Source organism: Perca flavescens, chromosome 11 (genome assembly GCF_004354835.1).
Source record: "Perca flavescens isolate YP-PL-M2 chromosome 11, PFLA_1.0, whole genome shotgun sequence".
Classification (NCBI taxonomy): domain Eukaryota; kingdom Metazoa; phylum Chordata; class Actinopteri; order Perciformes; family Percidae; genus Perca; species Perca flavescens.
The window spans coordinates 17,110,194-17,137,394 of record NC_041341.1 but is presented as its reverse complement, the minus strand read 5'-3'; the positions used below and the strand labels follow the sequence as shown (position 1 = coordinate 17,137,394).

The 27,201-nt window shown below is 38.2% G+C and overlaps 3 protein-coding genes across 16 annotated transcripts in view; 2 read left to right on the top strand and 1 right to left on the bottom strand.

The window, feature by feature from the left end:
- pou2f1b (POU class 2 homeobox 1b) overlaps positions 1-368 on the top strand; it is a 25,811-nt gene extending 25,443 nt beyond the window's left edge. For all 14 annotated transcript variants that reach the window (XM_028592126.1, XM_028592121.1, XM_028592125.1 and 11 more), the window contains one exon: positions 1-368. This exon is cut by the window's left edge and continues 266 nt beyond it. In XM_028592126.1, coding sequence (XP_028447927.1) covers positions 1-6 — 6 coding nt within the window. In that variant the 3' untranslated portion in view covers positions 7-368.
- A 6,458-nt stretch (positions 369-6,826) lies between these two features.
- On the bottom strand, positions 6,827-15,542 carry cd247l (CD247 antigen like). Its single transcript, XM_028591239.1, has 7 exons — positions 15,301-15,542; positions 11,277-11,371; positions 8,408-8,437; positions 8,258-8,278; positions 8,110-8,169; positions 8,002-8,031; positions 6,827-7,506 (listed from the first exon to the last, which is right to left on the bottom strand). Exons 1-7 carry the CDS (start codon positions 15,362-15,364, stop codon positions 7,420-7,422), a joined length of 387 nt encoding a protein of 128 aa, XP_028447040.1. The 5' UTR covers positions 15,365-15,542; the 3' UTR covers positions 6,827-7,419.
- A 4,108-nt stretch (positions 15,543-19,650) lies between these two features.
- On the top strand, positions 19,651-25,217 carry lamp1b (lysosomal associated membrane protein 1b). Its single transcript, XM_028591974.1, has 6 exons — positions 19,651-20,266; positions 21,864-22,042; positions 22,151-22,279; positions 22,424-22,490; positions 22,835-23,002; positions 23,090-25,217. The coding sequence occupies exons 1-6, from the start codon at positions 20,206-20,208 to the stop codon at positions 23,227-23,229; spliced, it is 744 nt and encodes a 247-aa protein (XP_028447775.1). The 5' UTR covers positions 19,651-20,205; the 3' UTR covers positions 23,230-25,217.
- Positions 25,218-27,201: the final 1,984 nt, after the last annotated feature.

Genomic DNA, 27,201 nt, shown 5'->3' with positions numbered 1-27,201 from the left:
CAGTGAAGCCAGTCAGGCTGCATCCTGAATTAACGCCCTATTTCTTATGTCGTGCACTACTCCTTTCACACCATGTAGGGAATAGGGAGGTCGTTTGATATAGGCTCTGCGCTTCACTAACCACCCCACATTCTTTCTATTGTATCTATTATTATTTAATCCTTTTGCTGCCACCAAAAAGAAAACGACCTCAAATGAGGTTGAGGTTGTCTTTTAATTTTTTAGTGTTTTTTTTTCCTTTATGATTCTTGGATGTTTATTTTCCCACGAACAGTAGCCCGATGGACACTGCTGTTGGCCTGCCGCTCCTCGTGAACCTTGAAAAGTGTCCAGGAAGAAAAATATCCTTGGCACCATCAAGATATTCACATTTTATATATATATATATATATATATATATATATATATATATATATATATATATATATATATATATATATATATATCCTCCCTCCCTCCTATTTCCAGGTCACAATTTTCTGAAAAAACTGCTAAACTACTTCTAACCAAAAACTTTAAGATTTTGCTCTTTTAACATTCAAACTAAACTGATTTACTACTAATTTCACAATATCCATTATCACTAATGGGGATTTGTGTGTCACCCCATCTTTAATTATCTCTTTTGGGTTTTTTGGACAGGCCTTGAAGTAAATCATATCAAAGTTAAATTGTAGAGACTTTTCTTCTTTACCTTTGCTGTCTGTTTTTGTTGTTGTTGACATTTTCAGAACTTTGTAAGTCTAATATTAAGTTAAGATTCAACTATCAACTTTTAATCGTGGTTATAAGGCTTTAAAAACAAGTAATAAGTGGTCGATATAAAGGTTATCATTGCTTTAAGGGTCAGAGGGACAAGATGTGTCTCTCTGAGTCTCTCTATCTGGAAACACTGAGTTTTACATTTTTCTGCGGTGGCAGACTAGCCCGCAAGCTTTTGTAAAATGACGTTCTCGCTGCGGATTATAGACACTGATAGAAAATGACTGAAACGTTGCGTTGAGAGCTTTATAAGGAGACATGCAGTCCCGTGTCTGATGAAGAGTGATTTGTTTTGGATGGTGGTCCATTGGAAAAGTGTACATTATGCTTGGGTTCAGAGTTCATGGTCTGCATGTGTTGTCTACAGCTCAGGCACATGCTGAGAGTTCAGTAACTGCATGATCCACAAGGCTCTGTGGCTGACTGGTCTGTTTGGGGAGGACTAGTCAGGGGGCATGGTCATCATACCAAATGTATGGCGGCATTGGCTTAGATGGGGTTATTTTATTGTTTTTATTTTATTTCTTTTAATAGTAGTACCGTCGTATCTACTTGTGCACAGTATCTGTACCAAAAAACTGGATTGATGAGCTGCAGTCTGCCTGTTTTGGGAGGAATGAAATTCTGTCTTGTTTTGTGTCTGCAGTCATTCGACTGGCTTACGTACTTTAAGATATACCAAAAATATTTGTTAAAATAATTGCTGTGTGTAGCCGGTGTAGCTTAGTCTAGTCAATATATTTATGAGTACACAATTTCTTGTCATTGTCAACAGAATATAGAAATGCAATATTTTGATGATCATTTTCCAAAGATGACTTTTTTTTTTTTTTTTTTTGGACAAAGTGTCTCATCGCTCAACTTTTTTATTGGCAGCACAACTGACCAAAAAGAGAGGGATCGGTGGGTTGGGGCACGAGAAAGTAGTTTCCTTTTTATTCTTTTTTTAAATTGGTTTTTATTGCCGGGGCCTTTTCCCTAACACTTGATCCATGTGATCTTTCAGCCATTTGATGGCTTTGTTTTCCTTTTCATCTGTTTTGGCCATTTTGGTAGCAGTTTGGGACTTTTCTGAAGCAACATGAAAAGGTTCTGTTTTTGGTTTTGTACTAATTATCAGCCATAAAACAACAGCTTGAACCAAAGTGGTTTTCCTCAGTAGTTGCTGTGCCTGTTCGAGCACTCAAGTTGCCGTTCCGACGATCTTTACTCTCCACACTGCTGACAAATTATGTTCCTCTTCTCCCACCTTGGTCAGTACCGGATATTCCTAATTTGGTGCTGCTGGATAAGGATCACAGAAACCTAGCTTTAACAACTTGCTGCTGAAACTCTTGGTGGTGTTGAGCTGTTGAGAGCCCTGCATGCTTTCCTATAGCTTTATGACTACACCCTGTGAAAGTCAGGTTTTGTGGTTTCGACCCTCCCGTCTGAAGGGCTCACTTATGTAAATGCATAGATCGGATCATCAGACAACCTACACCTCCTATCAGCACCGCCATTTTGAACCAGCATGCTATGAAACAGTATGCTGCTTCCTAAATCTGTCTGTGGACTAGTTTCAAAACCTGCCAAAGTATCTTACTCAACACAGTGTTGGGCTAAGTACTGTTATGTGCTACACCTTCCACTAAACCCCCACGTAAAAAGTAGAATTGTTCTGCTGCTTAAAAATAACAAATTAAAATACCATGGTGATGATTAGATCACTGAGGCTGTTAGCAGTGAAATCTGTCCATGTTATCCTCTTGTGTACTTCTTTTCTGTTGAATTATTTTGACTGAATATACCTCAGCAGCACTTAAACATAAGGTTCACCTTTAGGCATTTCTGTGTATAGAACAGTAGAATGTATAAGGACTGTCTGGCTTGCCATTCAAATTTTATACTGACGAACCATACATAGAAACCATACATAAAAGGACAACCTACTACTGCTATTTTCTAGTACTACTATTTATGGGGTATTTCCAGGTTTAAATATTATTTTGAGATCCTTCTTGCCAAAGTAAAAGCCTTTCTCTTTGCAGCTGGGCGGGTGTCTGGCTGCTCACGTTTGCTGGTTTCCCCGTCTTGAAGGCCACAACGGGCCTATCGGACTCAGTCCTGTTCCAGTGCTATTTGTAGTTACTAAAGAGTTGAACATGTGCTAGCAAGATGAACCAGTTGCCATTGGCACCATAGGATGTTACTGAAATATTTATCTGAGGAAAGACTTAAGAATTAGAGAAACAATCTTTTCTTAATTCTATACATATAAATATATATATAAACCCGTGTAAGATATTCATATTTTATATTTGAACCAGTATGTTATCAAGACTGAATGTAGTGTTTATCATGCTTACTCGGAAAAAGAAAAATCTCCCCTAAATCTTCCTTTTTATTATTGCAAAAAAAGCTAATTTTCTTTGAGAACTGACAAGACCAAAAAAGAAGAGGAGAAATCTGAGACCACGCCTCGGCGGTGCGTAAGTCGCCGACACCTGTGTCTGTCGTGTATCTGCGAGGTCTTTTCAACAGGAAGTTTTTGTTTAGGCGCTCCTGACTCTGAAGCATCTGATCTTAATCTTTGAATACATTGTTATTGTTTTGTTTTGGTTGAGTCATTGTGGACTTGATTTGTTGTGCTGTCTTTAACAATCATTTAATTTTTTTTTATACTTTATGCCTTTTAATTGTTTTGTATAGTGTGAGAGGGCAAGATCACTGGCTTTCTTAGTTTGACAAAGAAGATTAACATTATCATTTATGCCTTATTGTTACGTAGAAGACATGAGCATTGTAGCATTGTTGTGTGTGTGTGTATGAGAGAGAGCTTGAGCGTTGAGCTCACCTGGTGCATTGTTTTCACTGAAACAAAACGGTGTACTTTGGGCATTTTGGAGCGTGCGATGATTATGTTGCTACCTGTGGTGCGAGTCAGACAGGTTGAGGATACCTGTGAGAAAAGCTTTACTAATAATTCCAGCAGGTGGATGCGTATGTGTTTGTGTCTTATAAAGAGAGAATAGGGAGGGCAGTCTGCAAACCATTATGGTGCATTTTTTTCCATCTTCTGGCAGGTGTTTGAGAGTGAGTTTTAAAAGAAATGGTGAGACATGAGAGTACTTATTTTTGTTTTTCTCCAGAGGGGGGTCTCTGCTGATTAGCTGAAGCCTTAAAGCGAGCCGGTTTATGGTTTATAAAGGAAAAACTACCGTTTGTGGTAGGCCTGCACGATTCGGGGAAAAATATGAATCATGATTTTTTTTATTTTATTTTTTAGCTTAGAATTGATATCACGATTCTCTGCCACGATTTTATTTTCTCACAAAGTGTAAGTGGCACTACCAAACAATTTTTTTTGGCACCTATAGCACATTGCGCATCACCACAAGCCTGTAAACATAAGAAAATAAAGTACATACTGGCCAGTTAAGTACAGTAGGCTACCAAAAATAGTAATGTAACACATTGAACTAAATATGGCCCTGATACAGGCTCTATCTGAACTCCTTGAACATGTCTTTACATAATTAAAACATGTTAATGTCAAATGATTTCAATAAATTAATTGAATCATATCAATAAATTCATTTTTTTTCATTTAAAATCATTAACAGGGGTGAATTGAGATCGCGATTTTATAACTATTTATCGTGCAGGCCTAGTTTGTGGTCATAGTTTGACTATTTCATCTCTACTAATTATCCTATTTACTTTCAACTTTTTGCGACTGGCTTTGCTTTAATGCTTTAGTTTCATTACGTGATCCCTAGATTTCAAGATGCCCTTGTGGATCAGCCATGCATCGAGTTGTAGTTTGTTGATCCACCACACTGGTTTGCCGGTTGTTAACGTTGACAAAGGAAGTGTAGAGCACCAGTTAAGGCAAAAGGAGCTGTTGTATACCTCATTTCTAACTCAAGTCTGAGTGAAACCTGCTTTAATCTACTTACAAAATAATAATAAAAAATGTTTAAAAAAAAAATTATAATAAATCACAAAAAAAGATGAAAATACACAAACTTGTGTCAGTGGAGAAGCCTGTTCATACCTTTAGTGAAGGGTTGTAGTAAAAGCCACCACAAGGGGGGGGTACAGAATACATACCAGTTCTCATGAATGTTTGCTGTTTTTTTTTCTTTAACAATTTGGTGTTTTTATGCTGCACACTGATGTATTTTTCAACATTGGATAGAAATGATTTGTTGTAACTTGAGATTTAAATTAATTTTAGTGTATTGTATTCCATTACTGTCTGTTATACGAATAGACGACCCCTCCATGTTTGAACACTTTTAAGTTTGACAATCCTGTTTTTTTTATTTTTTATTATTGTTAAGTTTTGTTTCCACACTGACCGAGCACAGGTATGTACATGTCTTACCACATGACGGTGTGCTGTTGCAGCCCGCTCTCGCTTTCCTGTGGTACCAACATTAACCAAAGACTTCTAACTTGATTGTATATGAACGACACCCCTCTCTCGGCCCATCCCTGCCTCACTGCTCAGCATCAAATCCCGGCTGCACGCCCTCACCCAAGTCCTCAATTCATCGGAGTTTGCTTTTTATTGCATGTGAATGTATCCCACCCCGGAAACACTCCGGCGTCCTGTCAGTGCGGCGGTTATAGTGCCTGTGGGCGGGGATCGGAGGGTGGGGGAGGGGGGTTGAACAGGGGCTGAGCGGGCTTCTCCGACAGACACGAACCAATCTGGTGGTAGCTGGGTGATGTTTGTTAATACACACTGAGGGTAAATCCTGTGCACACTGTACATGCTCAGGACTCTGTATGTTTTGTCTGTCTTGAGCGTTGTTGCTAGGATGTTTCCCCTCCACTCTTTCTCTCTCCCTCTCTCTCAAGGACTGTGGTGAAAAATGCTGATCCTGCCTCTCACCGTGTCTCTGTATCTTCCTCATCACCTGTACACTGTATAGTCCCAGGACATTTACCCTGTTGTCTCCAGGAATACACATCCTGCGGTTGCTAAAACTCACTGCTGTGTCCCTCCTCCTCCTCTTCCTCCCTTTCCCCCTCCTCTGCTCTCTCCTTTGACATTGTCCCTTCACTACAGACTCTGATCAGCTGTGACACTATGCATCATGGTCCTTCACTCTGCATGGACTGTGTCCCTCCGGCTCAGACCTCTGGCCGATGGGCTTCAGTGACACTTTGTTTAATGCTTTACTCAATGTGAGGTTGTAGGACCTCACAAGCTCTATCCCAAAGCAAAAATCCAAATATTTAACTTTTGACAAATGCAGATACCAAAGATATCTCTCTGTCCTGTGTCTTTCTCTGTGTTTCTCTCCCTTCCACCCTGCAGCATGTGTATTAAGAGACAAACCCAGCACTGGCTTTATTCCTAGCCTCAGTAATTCCAAAGCTTAGATGTATATTTTGGTATATTTCTGAGAAAAACTTTGCGTCTGTTTCTCGTTTGTTTGTTGTAATCTTTTTTTCTGTCACAGCATGGAACTTATTGCAGAACTGTCTTACTCTTGGTAGGTTAAAGATATAGTATTTTTGTATGTTTTTGGGTGTGTTGTGTGTGTGATTATCAGTTCACAGCCCAAGTGACAATGGCTTTCAACAAGAGGAAAAACGAGAAAAGAAGAAAAAAACCGCCAACCATGTACATATTACTTACTGTGTATCTCAAAACTGCATTCTGTAAGACATTTACTACTCATTTTGGAAAGCTTGGGCTCATCTAAAGGAATGTGTCCCCGATGTATTTCCCTTTTTCTTATTTTGCAGCCTGATAACTGTCTTTCCAGGACTCTAATGTAAAAAGCCCTGATTTCCATCATGGACAACACTGAGGGACACTGCTCCGATCTGACTACAAGGACAAAAACTAAAAAAAAAAACTGCCTCCAGTCATGGCGGCGTAGAACTGAAAGGTTGTGTAGGAGTTTTAAGTATGTGAATCAGGATACATAGTAGATTTTGATGCATTTGTCTGCTGTATTTTTGTTTGTTTTGTTTTTATACACATATAAAGATAATCTTTTACTGTAAATGTACAGTTCTCTTTTGTTGTAAACATCATTAAACCATTTTCAAGTGTTTTGACATGTGCTTTGTCTTTTATTGGCATTCAGTTACATGATGAAGAACAATGGTGTTGTAATTTACAGTGGGTACAGCAGCCAGAACAGCTGTTCATATAGTGCCACTACAAGGTTTAAATTTAGAATTTTAATTTATAACTAATGACATTCCCATCAGCTTCTGCTGAACTTTGTGTTTAAATGTTAGCATGATGCTAAAATAATATGCTTAACATAAATATACCTGCTATACATCTGCATGCATTGTTAGCATTAGCACGTTAGCAACTGCTATCACAGACAGTATATAAGGTAGCCCCCAGTATGGTTAGTAGGCTAGATATGTAAATTACAAAAATGAAGGGCTTACAGTACAGTTACTGTGACTCTAGCCCACCATTTGAAATGGCCTAAAACCGCCACGGCACTAACAACAAAGAAAAGTAGCAAATCCTCATTTTTGAGAAGCTAGAGCCAGACAATGTTTGGGATTTTTTTTTGCTTGATATAGGCTATTACTTAAACAGTTAATTTCCGATTCATCTTTTGATCAATGACCAATCATCTCATTGTTGCAGGTCTAATTAGCAATGCTGTCTCTGCATGCAGGACTTCAGTGGGGAGACTGAGGAGGTGGATCCGAGCCGTTGGGGACCAAAGACTCAAAGGGATCTTTATCCTTCTCCTCAGCTTTGGTCGACTGTAGAGCAGAGAGACAAAGTTAAAGATCCGTACTGATTAGACCAGCAGACAAACAGCCTATCTAAGTTTGGTTTGTAATGAATATTTTTTTAAATCAGGCTGTCAAATATTCTATAAATATGGCTGCAAATGTTCCTTTTAATAGGCCCTCTTTCAGAGTACACATTTGACAGGTCACATGGGAAAAGCACAGATGTAACATTAAAATAAATAATGGCTGAATTCCATTTAGCTGCTTCAGGTTCAGGGTCCTGGTATTGTGCATGCCGGCTGAATGTTACACTCTCAGTTTACTGAGACACTTGAATAGAACAGAGCCATCACTAATGTTATTTGAACTCTAAATGCTTGGTGTGATCATGGCCTGTGGCGATTTCATAACGAGTTAAAAGATTTTCCTTTTATTTTGACTATTTCCCACAATTGCTATTAAGTGTTTATTTTATTTAAGATTAATGATTTTCCAGACTGTGAGTGAGTAATGAAACCTTACCTTGGGTTTCTTTTTCTTGCCAGATTTTTTCTAGAAGAGATAAAATACATCACAATGATTGACCGTTGAAGCACCAGAACAGGCGAAAATGTCACTTAGCCTACTTACTTTTGCTTTTGATGGTTCAAGTGTCTGGTAAGTATCAGGATCATTTATTCTCTCAAGCTCCTGTAGAGGAAATATGAAATTATAAACAAAAACTGACAGCCGAGCAGCAGATCATTTGGGCATCAAGTGATGTGAGAGTGCTCCTTACCTGGTAAATGCCTCCATCTTCCTGTTTAGTCAGTGAGAAAAACACAAAAAGTGAAATGCACATATTCAAGCAGATACACATGTAGTCACATAAATAGACACTTTATATCAATCCATAAACAGTGAAGAAATAGAAAACATGGAGACTTACAGCCACTTTAGCCTCAGATGGGATGTGAAACTGTACAGAGAAGAAGACAACAACAACAAACATGTTATAAATGAATACAACAGGTATGCAACTTATGAATATTTTAATTCTTTAAATCATTGATTAATTATAAATTGCCATCACACGTGACAAGAGTCCAAACTATGTCTTCAAATTAGAACTGATTAATCGTTTAAGTCATTTGTTGAGCAAAAATGTCAAATATTCTCATGGTTTAGCTTCTTCAATGTGAGGATTTGTTTACTCTCTCTCTTTTTACATCATTATACATTAAACTAATTGACTGTTGGTTGGACAAACAAGCAATTTGAAGATGTCAACTTGTGTGCTGAGAAATTCTAATAGGATTTTTCTAATGGGAACTATTTATTTTATTATGATCAATTTTTTTTATTTTTTTTTCATTTATACAACAAAAACAGAACAGACAAACACACTTGAACAAGAACAACCCCCTCTCCCACCCCCCCCCCCCGCGGTCTCGAGGAAAAGAAAGAAAAAAAACAAATAAACAAAAACAAAAACAGAAATTAATGGCAACTATTTTATGACACTGTATAGACAATTGATTGAATAATCCAAACCATAATTGTCAGATTAATTGATAACTAGAAAATGCATTTCCTGCAGAAATAAGGTAGAGGGTGTGGGTGTGGCCTTGACCAGCTGCCACTTTGCTTGTTTGCAAGCCATGATGTCTCTCTCTCTCATTTATTTATTTATTGATTTATTTGACAGGGACCATGCATATTTATGAACATAGTTGTATAAAAACACCATGTAAATATGCCAGAATTATTTAAAATAACTACTTTCCATCTGCAGTCCCTAGGCAGGTAACATACAGCAGTCATACAGCGCTCATTCACTACATTACATTAAAAGGTACACATAGTAGTGACATAAACAAAACAAATAAGCAAAACAAAACAGAAATGCATGATGCACGATACATGACAAGACATTATTCTTCCACCTCTATACTGCATTCGATTTACCAGTGAAAGTATATGAATAAAGAAATGTGTGACTGTTAAAAATGCGTGCATCTCTGGTTTTCTAGAAGCCACTGTTTTAAATGAGTTTTAAAAGTGCTGAATGTAGGACACTCTCTTATTATGAGGGGCAAACTATTCCAGAGTTTACCTCCTATTATTGACAATACGTTTTGTCCAAAAGTGGTGCGTCTAAATGGTATCACACAGTCCTCTTTTACAGAGGCCCGTGTACTTCCTCCGCTTTCAAGTCTCCGAATGAAGTCACGCAGCGGAGGGGGGGGCAAGATCATATAAAACTTTATATATCAAACAAGCATACCTAAAATTTTTAAAATTTTCAAAACTTAAAAATGTATGACTCTGTAAGATATCGCAATGGTGAAATATCGAAAGTTTTTATGGCTTTCTTAAATAGAGATTCAATGCTTTTAAGAGTAGTTATACTAGTTAGTGACCAGTTAGTAAAACAATACTCAATATGTGAAAGGATCATAGTATAAAGAAACAACTTGGCAGCATTGTTATCAAGAAATGGCCTAACTTGTTTAAAATTTCGCAAGTTAAATTTAACTTTATTTACCACCTTTTTCACATGACTTTTGAACGTTAGGGTGGAGTCATACCCGACTCCTAGATACTTAAATTCATTAACAATATCAAGCTCCTGTCCTCTAAGGAACACATTGGAATGTGACACCTTCATGTTTTGTTTGGTAAACGCCATACAAACAGTTTTTTTGGTGTTTAGACATGACTTAGTGAGCCAGTCATCAATGTGAACCATAGCAGATGTAAGTGTGGATGATATCTCTTGATAGTTTTTAGCATGTGTAAAAATTACAACATCATCTGCATACATCTGGACATCAACATTTTTACATGCCTCTGGTAAATCATTTATATACAGCATAAACAGGATTGGACCAAGTATGGAGCCTTGAGGGACCCCTACTGGACATTCACACAGTGGGGACTTTGAATCATTAATACGAACACATTGCATTCTGCTGGACAGATATGATCTTATCCAGTTGAGAGCTTGCTCAGAAAAATTAAAATATGTTAATTTAGATAAAAGAACTTCGTGATTAACAGTATCAAAAGCTCGCTTTAGGTCTAAGAAGACAGCACCAACATAAGAACTCTTATCCAAGTATCCTTTAACCTTTTCCAAAAACAAACAATTAGCTGTTTCTGTCGAGTGATTGGCCCTGAACCCAAATTGCATTGGGTGGAGTGAATTACTGCTTTTATTGAGATGTTAAATCAGTAATTTACCCACCCATTTTTTCAGCTATTTTAGACAACAGGCTAAATACTGATTGGCCGATAATTTGCCATATCTGATCTTTTACCCGATTTAAAAATGGGTGTGACCACGGCCAACTTCCATGCTGATGGCACAAATTTGTATCAAGGCCATAGATATCCATTGCATTAGAATTTTTTAAGCCACTGATGATATTTGCTATTTCTGTATCAGTTATTTGTTGCAGGTGAAAAATCGGCTGCAAACAATTAACGGTACAAATAGAGTAGCTAGGTGAATTTAAAAGTTGGGTTATTTCATGAACAGAGCTTAAAAAGAAGGTATTTAATTCTGTAGATATGATAGTTGAATCTGTAACTAGCTTAGTGTTAATTTTCAACTCTAGTTCTTTATTGTTATGATTTTGTTTTCTGCCAATCAGCTTGTTGATGGTTTGCCATATCTTCTACCCACATTTTTGGGTAGTTTTACTTGTATATGACTTAAATGAATAATCAGGTATTAAAACTGTCATAGCTTTCTTTTCAGTCAGCAAAACAATGACTCAACTAATGCTGGTGAGCCTGAAGCTTGCTATCACCTTTTCTCTGAAGAAGAGCACCGTGGCAAAGATGCAGTAAAGAATCAGGATCCCATCCAAATAGTAGCAGATGACTGGCTCAGTGAAAAAAATCCCTGTAGAACAAACACAGTAGATAAATATTATCAATATTATACTTAAGTACATTTCTGATGGGTTTAGTTCTATTTTGTGAGACTTCTTCTACATACATTTCAGAGAAAAAAAATCTTTTTAATCCATCACTTTATCTGATGGATGTAGGTACCAATTACTTTAGCTTGTAGATTCATATTTTAAAAGATTATATAAGATAAGGCTATATTTATCCTCAGCAGGAAAATTCACAATAATGCAGCACAAAAAGCAGCCTGAGTGGGAACACAAAAATAACTATTGCAATTAAATAAATGGCATTCTAACAAAAGCTTTATACATTTTATGCATTACAATAACTTATATAACTATAATGTATTGAATTGTGCAAATATTTGTGTGAATATATATGAACATGTACACAGATAATAACTCCTTCCTTGTAGACCTTTTTCACGATAAATAAAATAGGATTAATTGTTCACTGTACAAATCTTCTTATTGAGTCATTTAGATCCATAATTGAGTCCATTCATTTTCTTTCCTTTTAAATGACAAAATCTGGAAGTGATATTTCATAATTCCAGTGCGGCAACCTGACTTAATATTTCTTGTATCAAGCAACAGACACTCCATTGTAGGATCTATTTTTTTTTTAAATAAGTTGATTTAATAAATAATAACAATGTATACAGTAATAGTGTCTAAATAATAATTTTACTTTACAGAAGTGTATATGAATAAAAAAGGTGTATGCTTAAAAAGGAATAGATATGAATCATATAAATAGATTGTATAGAATAATAGGAGAATAATGATACAGAAATATTATTAAACACAAGAGAAATGTAACTGATATCGGTTAACAAGCGTGTATCTTCACTCAATGAACGAAAATGAAAAACCAGTATTACCAATATTAATGAAAATATATAAGTGCAAAAACAGTGTTCAAAGATGCAACTGATGTAGAAACAAGTGGCTGTAGTTTATTTAACTTATATATACATAACATATATTATGAAAATATATAGAACAGTGTACAATAGAAAATATGCAGCGCAGGTTTTACTTGGCATTCAGCATTTTAATGGAGCATTTCTTATTTGGTATTTGTATGTAAAATTATTTTACATGCAGCATTTTCTCCAGTATTTTTATGAAGCATTTCTTGTTACGATATTACTCTAAGTAAAATTTAGATTTAAGTGCTTCTCTTCTGACTTAGGAAAAAATATAACATAGCGCCTCCTGTGTTTGTGTGTGTGTGTGTGTGTGTGTACATGACACACAAGACATCCATTTAGTATGGAAAAAAACAACATAGTGAGGCACATGAGAAAATTGAGTAAGACCCCCTGAAACAGGAAATAAGAATACATATCTGCAGTTCAGTAGATTAAGTGTCTTCCTGTCAGTTCGATGGGCTGCTCTGAGGTTTTGGTGAGGCTCATTTATCTCGCAGTGCGGTTGGAAAAGAAGCCATGTTGTGAAAACATCACCAGCAGTGGTGATTCATTGAAGCTATGACTTCCTCATCGAATCTTGATCATCTGAAGTTGCATCAGGATGTAACATTTCTTCAGTCTTAGATCATTTTTATGATTTAAAAGGTTAAATTGTGTAAACACTGTTACTGTGCGGGTGGGTTAAGTTTAGCAATCTGATTTATCAAACTGTCACTTTCAAGTTTTGTTTTATTTTGTTTTTACATTCTTTTGTAGCCTATGTCAACTGTTAACTTGTAAAAAATATGTATATTATATATTAATAATATGGAATAGTTTTCGGAAAAACATGTATAGGCTTTCTTATTAGATCAATAGCACTCTACCACCAGCACCTCTAAAGCTCACTTATTAACTTTTAACTCTTCTTTTTTTCTTTTTTACCTTTGGACAGAGCCAAGCTAGCTGTTTCCCCTTGTTGTTGTTGTTTACAGTCTGTGTGTTAAGCTAAGTTAACTAGCTGCTGGTTGTGGCTTCATATTCAGTGGACAGACATCAGAATCAATTTCATTCATTTCAATCAATTTATTGCCAAGTAAGTAACACTTAAAAGGAATTTGCCTTGGTTGTTGGTGCAACATTAATATGAAATAAATAAACAATAAATACAGAAACAAATATGTACTGTATATACTGTATATAACTTTTTTAACATTAAGAAAAAGGGCTGTATGGAAAAGACAGCCACTTATGTTCCCTTTACATAGAGTTTGATAATTAGATTGATACCACTCCACACTTGATGCCCATATGCCAATATGACGCTACAACCCGCAGCCAGTTAGCTTAGCACAAGCATGAACCACCCTAGTCTCTACCTTTTCATAGCTGCACCATTTCATAAAATTCAAATATTCTAGATTTCTTATGCTTTATATCATGCACATATCCCCAAAATAACATTTTGTGGGTTCGAACAATTGGTGGCATGGTTGCGTTTAGAAGGAATAGTTTGACATTTTGGGAAATACACTTATGTACTTTCTTACGGACAGTTAGATAGGAAGATTAAAATATAGGTATTATTTTACAAGTAATCTATAAATCAATAAGTTATCCAGTCAGTGAGAAATAAGATGATCTTTCCACTCTTAAAGTTACTTAAAGGTGAAACAAAAGGATGAAACGGTGTGTTAAGCGGTTGAGTATGTTGTTTAGGCCTACCATGAATATGTGCTGTATTTAATCATTCTCTTCATTGTTAAAGCTAACACTTTCCTGTCCTGGTCAATATTTAGTGATTGTGGCTAACTCAGCCTAGTGAATATTATAAACATATTTTGACATTTATTGATATAAAGTAAAATATCATCAGAAAAATCAAGCAATCCTAGCATTCAAAAGGTCAAAAGGTTACAAGTATGTTGCCAAATAGTAAGTAAATATATTAATATGTCCATGGCAGCAACTGTCCTTTACACAATATATAGTGTTTTTCTGCTGAGGGAGTTTTGATGTTTTATTTTAACATGTCGCTGCAGAAAGCAAACAGGAGAAATTCACTTGTACTGTTTTCACACGCAATGCAGTGTCTATAGGGAGATTATTTCTTCATGCATGCTTTCTTGTAATTCCTTCATCATGATGAATCTGACTGAAATACATAACAGGAAAGTGGTTTTTGGATCATTGTGAAAATATTTTTTCACAACCCTCCCTAACTACGACATAAAAGAGAAAAGTCTGGGAAACCTTTGCACATGAAGACTTAAACCCAAAGGAAAGAAAGGCAGCACAGTTTGTTCATTCTTAGACCAGCATGTGAATAGACAGTTTATAAAAGAGTAAGAGTAAGAAGAATAAAATAACCAAAGTCCCTCTGCAGTATGTAACATTTAAGAGCGATAAACATGTTTATTTTCTGTATCAAATTTAAACTGTATTTAAATTTAAACCATAATAGACAGCAAGATTGTGTATATAAGTGTACTTTTGTTTCCAGTGTTTGAAATACAGACAACTATTTTTTTTGATAAGTTGAGCTAGTCTCCTTACCTCATTTCCTTACCTTGTAACAATACCTCAGCTAAACTTTTTCACAAGATAATTCTGTGTGGAGAAAATATCTATCTCTAATATCGTCTGTTACTCTCAGACTTAGATATTTCCTGCTCTCTATAGGCTAGATATTACTTCTACAAAAAGTAAGCAAACAAGGGATTTAAAGTAATTTACAGGGTTGGGTGCAGCCTGTTCCCTCGACATCCCTTTATCCGAGCAGAGAAGGCCTTTGTTACGGAAGATAGCAAAGATTTCAATAACACAAACACAAAATGTTAGCTTAGTTTAACTAAATTAATGTAACATGTCTCTTAACACCTACCAACTCTTTTTCCAATGCCAACAGGGTGATATAGGTGTCTTCATAACATATTAAAACATTTCAGCCCAAACTCAATTATGCTATGCAATAATAGCGGTTTAGTATTTGTGTAACTTACCTTTAGAGGAAACAGGCACCAGGAGCACAAACAGCACAAATACACCTGTCCTCAGAGTGTACATGACTCTCCCTCCTCGTCTCACTTTCTGTCTGTTCTGTAGAAACAAGCTTTTCTTACTTTCTGTCTTTATCTCCTGTTCTGCTTGCCTCACTCTTTTTTTTCCGTGATCAGAGGAAGTGGCTGAACTGACTACCTGCCAATGGACTGAGATGTTGACTGTGTGAACTTTAAAGCATCGTACAACCTTCAACACCCACATTAAGTCTCACTGATTGTGTCGTGTTCAGCTGTTTTCCCCAAAAACCTGACCAAATCTGTCCCTCCATCTAATCCAAGCATCATTTATGAACTCCTCTGCCTCTCATATTCATCTCGGTTATATAACAAGCTCAATCAGGTCAAACAGATATTCCCCCTGTTTAACATGCAATATATAATCAATTAACATAATATAATGTAGTCACGAGCATACTGTATATGAGAAACCATTTAAGTGTTTCATCATGAGGTCTTTACATTTTTTTTTATATCCTTCTGGATTTGTGGCAATTGTAAAATAATTGTACTAACTGTGTCTACAAGATACTGTTCATTATGCTGTCATACAGCTATGCGATACTGTGTTATCAAGCTTTTAGTAAATGGTCATACACAGTGGTGCCCCAAGATTTTTGTTATAGAGATGACCAGATGGGGCCACTGAAAATCTTGGAGCGGCATACCAAAACCAAAAGCCATTACTGAATTTTAGGAATTCTATTATGCTGTTGTTGAAAACTATGTCAATATGAGAGTTAAGCTGCAGTGGGTAGAATGCAAAAAACACCAGAATTTGAAGTAGAGTAAGTGAGACCTCTTCCTGAAGCCTTCCCTCTACCCTCTCTGTCACACTGGCAATGCATGCGCAGAACAACATTCTTCCTGTCTCTGCAATGACCTGTGATTGACCAAAGTCTCCTGTCATGGGCTAGATTAGAGGAGGTGCAGAAGTCTGAATGAATTACAATTTATTTAAAGATTATAATGGAATTCTTGCCCAACTACGCCAAAAATAAACTGCCTACCACAGCTTTAAAGGATTGCATATTGTTATAGTTTGTTTTCTTATTTTTACAGTTAATTTTACTGATTAACTGATATGCATAGACTAATTCTGGTACAGTTAACATTTTGAGTTCCAGTTCCAGTTTTCCATTTTAAATGTGTTATTGTGTCTGTATATACATGTGTTAGTGATTCTTTGTTCTTCAAATAGGCTAATTGTCCTTTTCCTTAAAAAGACAAATCGACAGCTTTAATTTACATATAATGCATATGCGACAAGAGAGTATATGTGCGAGTCCCTGATACAGTGGTTGTATCAGGGTTGCCGTGGTCACGCCTGGCCATCCCTTGGTGGCCCCACTGGTCATACACCATCTTATAGTTGTATATACAATAATAAACATATCAACGTCCTTATATCGAATCGCATCTAAATGATATGTATTACAAATTATGACATTATAGGTGAACTATCCTATAAAATAGACCGCAAAGTAATCTGACTTTAGGTGAATTTTGTTCCTTTATAACCATGGGCGTTTAGAGATACGTTGCATCCATTTTCTGAGGTAGGCCTACTCACAAGGATGGACAAACTTTAATAAATGCAGCATTAGTCACTGGCCTGTATCTAAAAATGTGACAAACAGACTAAACCACAGGTTATCAAGCAGAGAGTAAAACTCAACAAAATGTGCCAGTTGGTTAACAACTGAGAAATGTGAACAGTCCATCAGCGGACTGCAGAAAGATTGATGTGACATTTGCAGCCGGTTAAAGTGTGTTTAAGTAACTGTGTTTTCAAAAGATAAGTTGAACCCTGTGATACTTCAATGTAAGTTTGTGTCTTTGTAATGGACAGACATGAGACACGAGACCTCTGCATCTTTCTAAAGAGTCGTGAGTCGTCAGTCTAAAGTTGCATAATCACATTCACCTGTGACTACTGGCTGCTAAGTAGCAGGCAGATAAGTGAGGTCAGGTTAAGTTGCACAGAGAGGAAACTTCATTTTGACGCTGGTGTGTGAAATGTTCAGGGACTTCTGACTAAAGTCTGACCTCCGGGACCTTTAATTAGAAGCCCACTTTCAAGCTTCTGGACCCTGTCAGTTAGTTTGCTCAATCAAGTGGGTATACCCATGATGTTAGGATATAATACATTTACGTTTTATCTAATTATCTTGTTATAATGTACAAATGTTTGTACGCACTAAATAATCTGCAAAGTAACTAGGAAATAATAGATGTCAAATAAATGGAGTTGATTAAAAAGTATGTGAGAAGTTTAGAGGGGAAATGTCTCTTTGGTGGAACTGCAACTAACAAATAACTAACAACTCTTAAACATCTGAAACATGTAAAAGACACTCCACTTCACACTGATTTTTAATAATAAGACAAAAAGGTTGGGAACCACTGGTTTAAAGGTCACATATTGTAATAAAGAAAATAATTTTTTTTTAATGTATTTTGACTATAAAGCAGCTGGTTGAGGTGCTATACTGTAAAAGTATCAAAACGCTCAATCCACAGAGAAATGCACACAGCCCGTATTCAGAAACGTTGTCTTCAGGACTTCCGTATGGCTGTGATCTCACAACTATACTATATATAGGTAGAAAGCGCTGCTACAGTGGCGTTCATACCCCGGCAGCAATGGAGGGGCAGAGACTCAGGGAAAACAGATGCGGAAGGCCAGGAAACACTGACCAATCAGAACCGACTGCGCTTTTTCAGGGTATCGTGGATGTATTAGCAGGGTATGGGCCTGATGCTGCGTTCCAACTCAAAACTCGTGTTTTCACAACCTTCTACTCGTGAAAGTGCCCTGGAATGGCAGTCAAACCCGTAACTTACTACTCATGAACTTGTATCAGATCATTGTACTCCCAGTTACAGTTTTTGACGTCACACACACATAAACAACAATGGCAACCCCTGTTGATGCTGCACAGATACCGGTGATTAACAGTGAGAAATAGACATAAATAGGCAACGTAAAGTAATTCCGCACACTGTAATCAAAACAATACACATACGATTGTATACTACTACAGGTTATGTTTATTAAATGAAGCCCAAAATATGTCGCAGACTAGAAATCGCTAGTATCAGCTAGCACTAGCTAACGTCAACGTTAGGTAACCGCTAGCTAACCCTAGCTAGAAGGGTTTGTGGTGACTGGAACGCTACCAAGTTGTGAGTCGTGACTTGAAGTCGTAACTTACTGGCTAAAAATTGTGTCTGGAATGCAGCAGAGGTCGGAATTGCCGAGGTCAAAGTTGGAAACATCCCCCTGAACTCGGATTTCAGAGTTGGGAAGTCGGACAACCGTGCAGCATTCGATTCCGAGCTCAAAATCCAACATGCCTGCCCCGTGCGTCAGTTGTAAAAGCGAGTTATTAGCACTTCGGTCTTATTTGTGTCTCACTAAATCAGTCTTACACACAGTCCTCTCCAACTTTTATCTGTTGTTATGCTGTTTGTATGCAAAACAAAACAGTGCAATGTGTTGTTATCTACTGGTATTGCTAAGTTACCCCACAATGAAAAATCTGACTAAATGGAACGCATTCAACTCGAACTCGGGTGTGACGTCATTCCCAGCTCTGGCTTCCGAGTTGGTACCGACCAAGGGGGTAAGCTTCGCTTCAGAACTCGAGCCATCATGGCGCCATTTTGTTGCTAACTGGCCATCACCTCCTGTTAGCATTCCGCTGACCGCCATTTTTTTTTTACGTCACTTGACTGCGAATAACTTTACATCTGAAGCGTTTAAAGACTCTATTTGTCCGTTGTTTAGTTCCAAAGAAACATGACAATGTATAAAAGGCTCCATTACCTTGTACCTCACGTTATGGCTCCATAGCAGACGCTTTTGTAAAAATAAGCTAACGATTGTGTCATAACCAAGTGACTTACTGTCGCATAGTAGAGGAATTACCGTATAGTACAGGAGAAGCTCGCAGGCAGTTTCGACTTACATGAGATGTTTAGGTTTAATTACTAATGTTAACTAGCATGTTAGTGATCAATAATTAGCCTGTGCCCATGTTATCTCCTTACATACACCTACAGTCTCCGTATCTGTAAGATTGGGAATGATTGAGATTTCTCTTGGCACAGCTACCAGAAGACTTACAACTTTCAGACACGTTGCTCACGTCACATTCTCTCAGTTGGAGGCTGCGCAGTAAAGCTGGCCATCACCGGAAAAGTGCTTCCAATAGCCTTCACTGGTCTCCGTCCAGAGCAACGGGGTCTATTGGTCCATTATATACTGTCTATGGTACCGACTCGGTAAAACAAAGCGTTTAAGACAGAGGCAGAATAAACAGCCAGGTAGCTATATTCGGACAGACAGTGAGAAAAAATAGTGTTTTTTGAACATTAAAGTATGTAAACATGTTCTTGTAGAGACCAAAAATCGAATTGAGACGTGATTTATCCTTCAACTATTAGCGATAGCTAAATAGTTTAGTGGCTGCTGTTCAGCACGTGACTTTCTGGGTGTTTCTTAAAGCCGCTCTCACATGATCTTGTTGTCAGTCTCTCTGCTGTAGCTGTGGTGATAAAGAGTTAAAAGGAGAGCTAAATTAATCACACAGCTAGCATACAGCATACAAAGATAACAACTTTGAACTTACAACCAGAAACGTCAGTGGTTTTTGTTACAAAGAACAGCACTACAAACCAGTGGGCTTGAGTTTTATTTGGCCTTTGCTGTTGTTGTTACGCTGACGTTAGCCTAGCTAGCCCAACATCTGCTAAGCTAGCTAGCTAACTAGCCGCGTCCAGGCTGTTGTTGTGTTGTTGTGATTTTGTCCTGACAAGAAGCCGTAGAGGAACCGGAGAAACATGAAGCAGATCGGGGTTGTCCAGTCATGGTGCCTAGGAGTAACGTTACAGTTGATTATTGGTGAGTAACGTTACTGGTTCGGTTTATCTAAAGTTAACAACGGTAATACCTGGCGAGCGAAACAATACCGTTACCGAAGGTCACACATAACCTTCTCTCAACCTACGTTACTAACGCCGTTAGGACTAGCAGGTTATTGTTCCTAACGTAAATTAAAAGCAACGTTTTCTGTGTTTTCTAAAAATTTAAAAGGACTCCAAGGAAATGTAGGTTATTATACGTTAGCGGTTAGTTTGTCAGGCCTACATGTCAGTTAACGTGGGTTTTTGTGGCAGAATTAAATCTCACTTTACTTCTTCTCTACCTGCAGAAGTGGAAGAGACCAGGGGAAGAAGGAAGTTGTGAAATAAAAGTTAAAGATTCTTGAGTTGGTTTAGACTCAGTTTGAAGTAAAAAGTATATAAAACTAAAGTTATAAACTTAAATACAGAGTTTTGAGGTTATTGGCAATCAATCAATATTTTTCTTTTATTTGTCAAATTAAAATCGTATGATGTACAATTCCAGTGAAACAATGTAATCCCATCAGGTCCTTTTTAACTTGTGCATGATTTGTTTTAAAGCAGAATGTGGCCGTCAGATTGGCACAGAGTAAAGGAGTCACCCGGTTGTATGGCACAAAAATCTGTGACCTGTTGAGATTTGTGTCCCCCTACCTGAACCTAACTAACTACAGAGGAGGGAAACAGATTCTGAAGAGGTCACCGATTTCTGTGTAACACCGGCAGTCCAGGATCCAGCTTAGTCTCTGAGAAAGGACACCACAGCTCCTGACATCTAGCTGGAAACTGACAGAGACCACCCAGCTCGCTGTCTGATGCCTGCCAACTAGTCTATATCCTTCCGGGATTGCTCCGGTGCCACAGGAAATATGGCCAGATGCATGTCTTTTCGCCAATGTCACTTTCCTTCCTCTTTCTTTGTGTTGGATTTTAAACTCCGGTGGATTTATGAGGACTACTATGGTTAACTGCTCATCAGATTTCTGCAGGGTAAATTGAGACAGCGTACGTACACGTACGCTCCGCTCCGTGGGGATGGTCTGGCAAAGCGGGACTACCTGCCGACTGACTAGCAGGATGCCCAGCAGAGAAGTAACAGTTGTTGTTTAATTCCTCCATGCTTTCTTTGGTGCCCCTCTGAGGTAGAGATGGACACAGATGCTTGTCCAATTAGTCGGAATCGTAGCCATAGGTTGTAGCTGATGGCCATCTTCAGCTTTTCCTCTGTGTGGCTAGCTGTCTGGATTTATCCTGCAGAAATCGGAGGAGCAGTTAACCATAGTCCTCATAAATCTATTATGAGGCCCAAAAAAAAAAAAAAAAAAAAAAACAATGGTAGGGAAAACGCTGTGCTGGGAAGCACTGGCTTAATCCTAGGCCATATTGTCCTGACTGGTTTTCCATTATACTTTCATACTTTGTCCAATATGATTGTAGACGGGTTTTAATTTGTATTCTATGTGATATTAAAACGATCTTAAAGTCTTACATTCAACTTGGTAAACCCTGCAGAAACCCTGTATTTATTTATATATTAAGTATTTAACACCTTGCATCTCTGTAATACTAGACTCATAACTGAATACCTCTTGCAGCTGCCGTCCTGCACCAGGGTTTTGCTACTGTTGCGCCGCCCACAGCTGCACCGTACAAAGACCCTGGCAGACCTGAGAAAGGAAACTACCAGGTCAACGGCACCAACGGTACTGCCTGTTTACTGGCATCCATGGGTCTCCAGCTCAACATCACCTTCAACTCTGTCTCCCAGAATAAGGTGTCTCAATAATAACCCTCAAACAGTTGTCTGAGTTCTGTTGGAGCTACAAATTTAGCCACATTAACAGGTTTTAAATGCTAAATGTGAACTCCTATTCATTTACAGACTGTGCAGGATGTTGTGAACATTCAGCCCAATGTGACAAAGCATTCTGGGTCATGTGACCCAGACAACTCCTCTCTGCGTCTCTCAACGGATGCAGAGAAGACCAACCTTACCTTTTTCTTCACACTGGTGAGTTACTGTGTCTGCCCTCAAACAACAATGTGCATAAACCCCCTTGTACTTCCTGAAACAGCCACTAGATGGCAGCTGAGCTTGATGTAAACTTGCTTTACTGCAGTGTTACTGACTTGCGGGTATGCTGTTTCTTTCTAGAATACTACGTCCAATAAGTACCACCTGAGTGACGTTTCTCTGTCAGCAGCCTGGCCAGACATGAAAGGTGAGTTCACTTTACCTCCCAGTATTCATGCCCTGATCAGGTTACAAACGTGATTATAAACCGATCCTGATCCACCTACCTGGACCCTATTTCCCCATTCATTTGTGTCTAATAGACTGATGTGAACAAAGATCTTTGAAATTAGTCCAGTATTGAGCGAGATCACAGTGACCGGCCAACGGGGCAATTGTCCATTGCAGCCTGGTATGCGGTGGCTGGTCACTGCGTTCTAGACAGCATTTTGAAATCGGTGGCAATACCCAGCCCTAGTCGTGCTAATTGGCTGGAGTATTGTTTTGCTATACCCCCCCTGTAATCACTCACTGTTCTGTTTTCTGCTATAGAGCCCTTCTCAACCCATAACCACAGTCTGGACTACCTGCAGGGCACCCTGGGGTACTCATACTTGTGCCGTGAGGAACAAACTCTGAATGTGGACCAGTATTTGTCCATCAACATCTTCCAGGTGCAGGTGCAGCCTTTCGGCCTCACCAAAGATCAGTTTGGAGCAGGTAAACACTTCCGTCTGGTAGAATGTGATTAATAATAAATCGCTTTTTTGCTCTAATTTGTCTTTTCTGGTGTTTTCACTCTCTAAGCTGAGGAATGCCAGTTGGATGAAGATGAGATGTTGATCCCCATCATAGTCGGAGCGGCTTTAGCAGGTCTCGTCCTCATCGTGCTCTTGGCTTACCTCATTGGCAGGAAGAGGAGCCACGCTGGCTACCAGACCATCTGAGGTCACTTAACGCTCCCAGAGGGTGCTGTCCCACCCTTGAGATTAACCACTGTTTTATGAGACTTAACACTCCACCCTGTCCCCCTCTGTCTCTCCATCACTCATCCTCCCTGCTTGTGTGTGTGTGTGCTGTTCTTTGCCCTCATCAGTAACACTAGTCATTATCGCTTGCAGGTTGATATGCTCGTTCTGAACTGACCCTTATTTATGAAATAGGGGCCTTGTTTGAAGATTGTAATGAAATGAGGAAAAAAACGTGCTGGTACTATGTAAAGCAGGGCATGGATGTGGATCAGAGGGTTCATGAGTTCTCAAATTGTATTGTACTATTTAGGATTTCTGTAAAAGGAACTTTGAGGGATTGTCGGAGTTGAGGGAATTGCTACTCTAGCTTTTCGATTGTTTATCTGCTTTAGGGTGACCACTTTTAGTGGTCTCGCCCTTAATGAAGTAGTGTAAGTTATTATAAAGGGAATATTTCTAGCTCTTTAACTTAATCCACTTCAGACAGTAAGGATCTGATGTTTTTTTATTACAACTCTTCATTCAGCCCAAGTATGCAGATTTTACTTAACATACTAAAAACACCATAAACTAATCCTAAAAACACAGTAAACTAATCCTAAAAAGGATATGTGAGGATCCCCTTTAAAGTAAAGATGCATTAAGGAATTTATTTTGTTCACTGGGATTAGTGATGATAGGATATTTTTTTTTTTATTTATTTTTTTTTATGATTCTTTACCTTTTTAAATGTCCTCAGTACATTTTGTATGGAGGCTTTAGATGCAGTTGTCAGCTTTGTAGGATAATTTGTTTAGGATTTTTCACTTAATTTAAATGAATAATTCAACTATTAGGGAAATATGCTTATTTGCTTTCTTGCCGACAGTCGGATGAGAAGATCGATACCACTCTCGCTAAATGTGAAGCTACAGCCAGCAGCAGGTTAGTGTAGCAAAAAGACTGGAAACGACTAGCATAGCTCTGGCTAAAGATATCAAATCGGCCTAGCGACGTCTCTAAAGCTCACTGATTTACATGTTATATCTCGTTTGTCTAATCCATACAAAGACCAAAGTGTACCACGTTGAAATAGTTCGGCACGTAACCCTCCATAACAACACAACGTGAAGTTTTGGCATTTGTTTTGGTATTAAACAAACAAGTTATAACATGTTTATTAATGAGCTTTAGAGGTGCTGTTAGCGTTAGACAGAGTCATGCTAGCTGTTCCTGTTTCAAGTCTTTATACTAAGCTAACCGTCTCCTGGCTATATTTTCAGATTTACCAGACATGAGAATGGTATCAATTTTCTTATCTAACTCTAGGCACATGTGAATTTCCCAAAATGTCAAAACTATTTCTAAGTAATTGTAGACACTTTCTTGGTTTCTGCTGTTACAATGTTCACACGCAACAGAAGTTGCTTAAACAAAAAACGCTACCGTTGGCTTATGTGGATGAAAAAGCTCAGGACATCACTGTAAGGGTGTGAAAGTGTTACAGTCCACTGGGTGGTTTGTTCGTTTTTCTTTTATTACCACACGGCTAGGCGGTATTTTTCCCTTAATATGGGCCCACTTGGGATTTTTTTTTTGCTGAAGGGAAATAAGTTGCACTAAATTTCTAACAAAAAGCCCCATGTAATGATTTAAGTGGCCAAAATGCTCTGGTTAGTGTTCATCAGTGCCTTCTCAGCTGTAACATTGATGGGGTTAAAGTAAAGCCGATACCATAGAGGTCTCATTCACTCACACTGTGTGCTGCCATGTTTGGGACATTTGTCTCACACATAGCCTTCATGTACTGTTACTACCATAAATATGCATTTTGTTAGATGTTGTTAAAGAAAATATTTGTTTTTGTATGTTTTTTTTTTTTTGTTCTTCTCCCTCATCTAAATATCCATGTAGTCATTTAATCAGGTTTTAATGGTTTGTTTGAACTGTTTTCTAAAAGAGTAAATAAAATGGAATGAACGAGACTGACTGTTTGTTTTGCCCTCACACAATCCATCGCCCATTAAACCTGTTCCTGGTTTGTTTGGACTCTTAGAGTAGGAACAGTATTTGAGAATAATTGTGATGTTAAATACTGAAAATGCATAGTTATTTTAAATACTTTTTTTCAACAACATTATTGTGTAAAGAATAGTATATATTTTTTTGAAGTTTGGATAAACTAATTACAAGTTTTTAGTCATGCAGGTTTTATGTCCTTGAGGTGTAAATCATTGTCTAATTAGATGGCTTAAATGAAAGCCAGCAGGACTCTGACCTACAGTATCAGTTTTTCTGTCTTTAAATACAGGGTGGGGGAAAGTTGTCTGGAAAGATCTTTGTTACTACCGTCCTCAGGCACCTGGGGCCTTTTACAAGATGCATGTTCACTAAATTATCTGAATAAAAGTAGGAAAAGATATATTTACATCAGTCCATGGCTGTATTCATAACTGCCTACTACATACTACCAACGAACACTGATGCTACATGTTACATACTACATACTGTGTGGTAGTATGTTTAAAACATCATTTTTATAATAATAATTTATACTGTTTATTGATCCCCAGTGGGGAAATTACAATTTACACTCTGTTTTTGAAATCACTACACACAGGCCTGCTCAGGACCTATTCATGCACAAATGGAGAGATGTCAGAGTGAGTGGGCTCTCAGTGCTGGACCAGCGCCCTGAGCGGTTGGGGGGGTACAGTGCCTTGCTCAAGAGCATCTGGCAGTGCCCAGGAGGTGAACTGGCATCTCTCCAGCTACCAATCCACACTCTGTACTTTGGTCCGGCGACCCTCCAGTTCCCAACCCAATTCCCTACGGACTGAGCTACTGCCACCCCCTCAATCAATTTAATTTGCCGTATGCTATGCCAGGGGTAGCCGGTTTTTGGTTTTGGAAAGCAGAAATGGCTGTTGTTGGGACTATTCCAGTGCTTTGCATTGTAGGACACAGTAGGCGAGGTAGATATCTGAGTATTTTTGGCATACTGCAGATTTTGCGTTTGTTGCATACTACATGCTACGTTGGCCAAATCAGTACGTAGGCCTACTGCTAGTAAAGTAGGTGATTTCATATGCAGCCCATGTTCCAGATTACCAGATGCTTAACGACACAAAGCGACAACAAAGACTTTTTTGACTTGACTATTTGTGACTCCGCAGTCCTAGTGGATTTCCATACTATACACAGCCACAAACTGTTGTTTAAGACATTCATCTAACACTGAAATTTCCACTTCTCTTTACCTTTGTTTGGCAGAGGTTTTTCTGAGGTCAGCTACATCAGGAAAAGGATTAGGTCAATTATTAGGTTTCTGGTAACAATAAAAAGTAAAACAAAGAGAGGACATCTCATTTTACGTCAGAAAGAGAAATGGACGGTTTTGAACAGTGTTTCAGTGCATCATTAATTCCCATTTTTACATTAGACCATGACGGATAAAACAGAAGTTACATTCTCTATAGTCTGGATTAATGACCGCTGGATGTTCCTCGCCTTGCGTAACCGTTTGTTTTTGGAAAAAAAAAAAGACTTTGAGTTAGCAAGCTACACACTGAAAATGGCATGTTTTGAAGAAAATTTGGATCATGCAACAAGGCAGGCCTGCTAGGTTCTTTCGGGGAATGATTGTAAATATTTACAAAGAAAGCCAGGATTGCTGTGGCCGGAGTAACACAGGGCAATACACTGACTGGTAAGAGCAAATTATGTGAACCCAAACAAGTTCCTTCCTGAGACCATTTTGTAGCATCACTGTCTCTGCGAGCGGAGCTCAGCGCCGCCCAAGACGATTGTGATTGGTTTAAAGAAATGCATTTCTCCTATCCTGCAACGTATGTGTGGAGGAGCCAGAATTACTCCACAGTGCTGTGGAGATATGTCTGGCAATGCGAGACCACATTCTCTATAAGTATTTTTCTCCAGAATAACAAACATAATTGCATCAGTCCCACA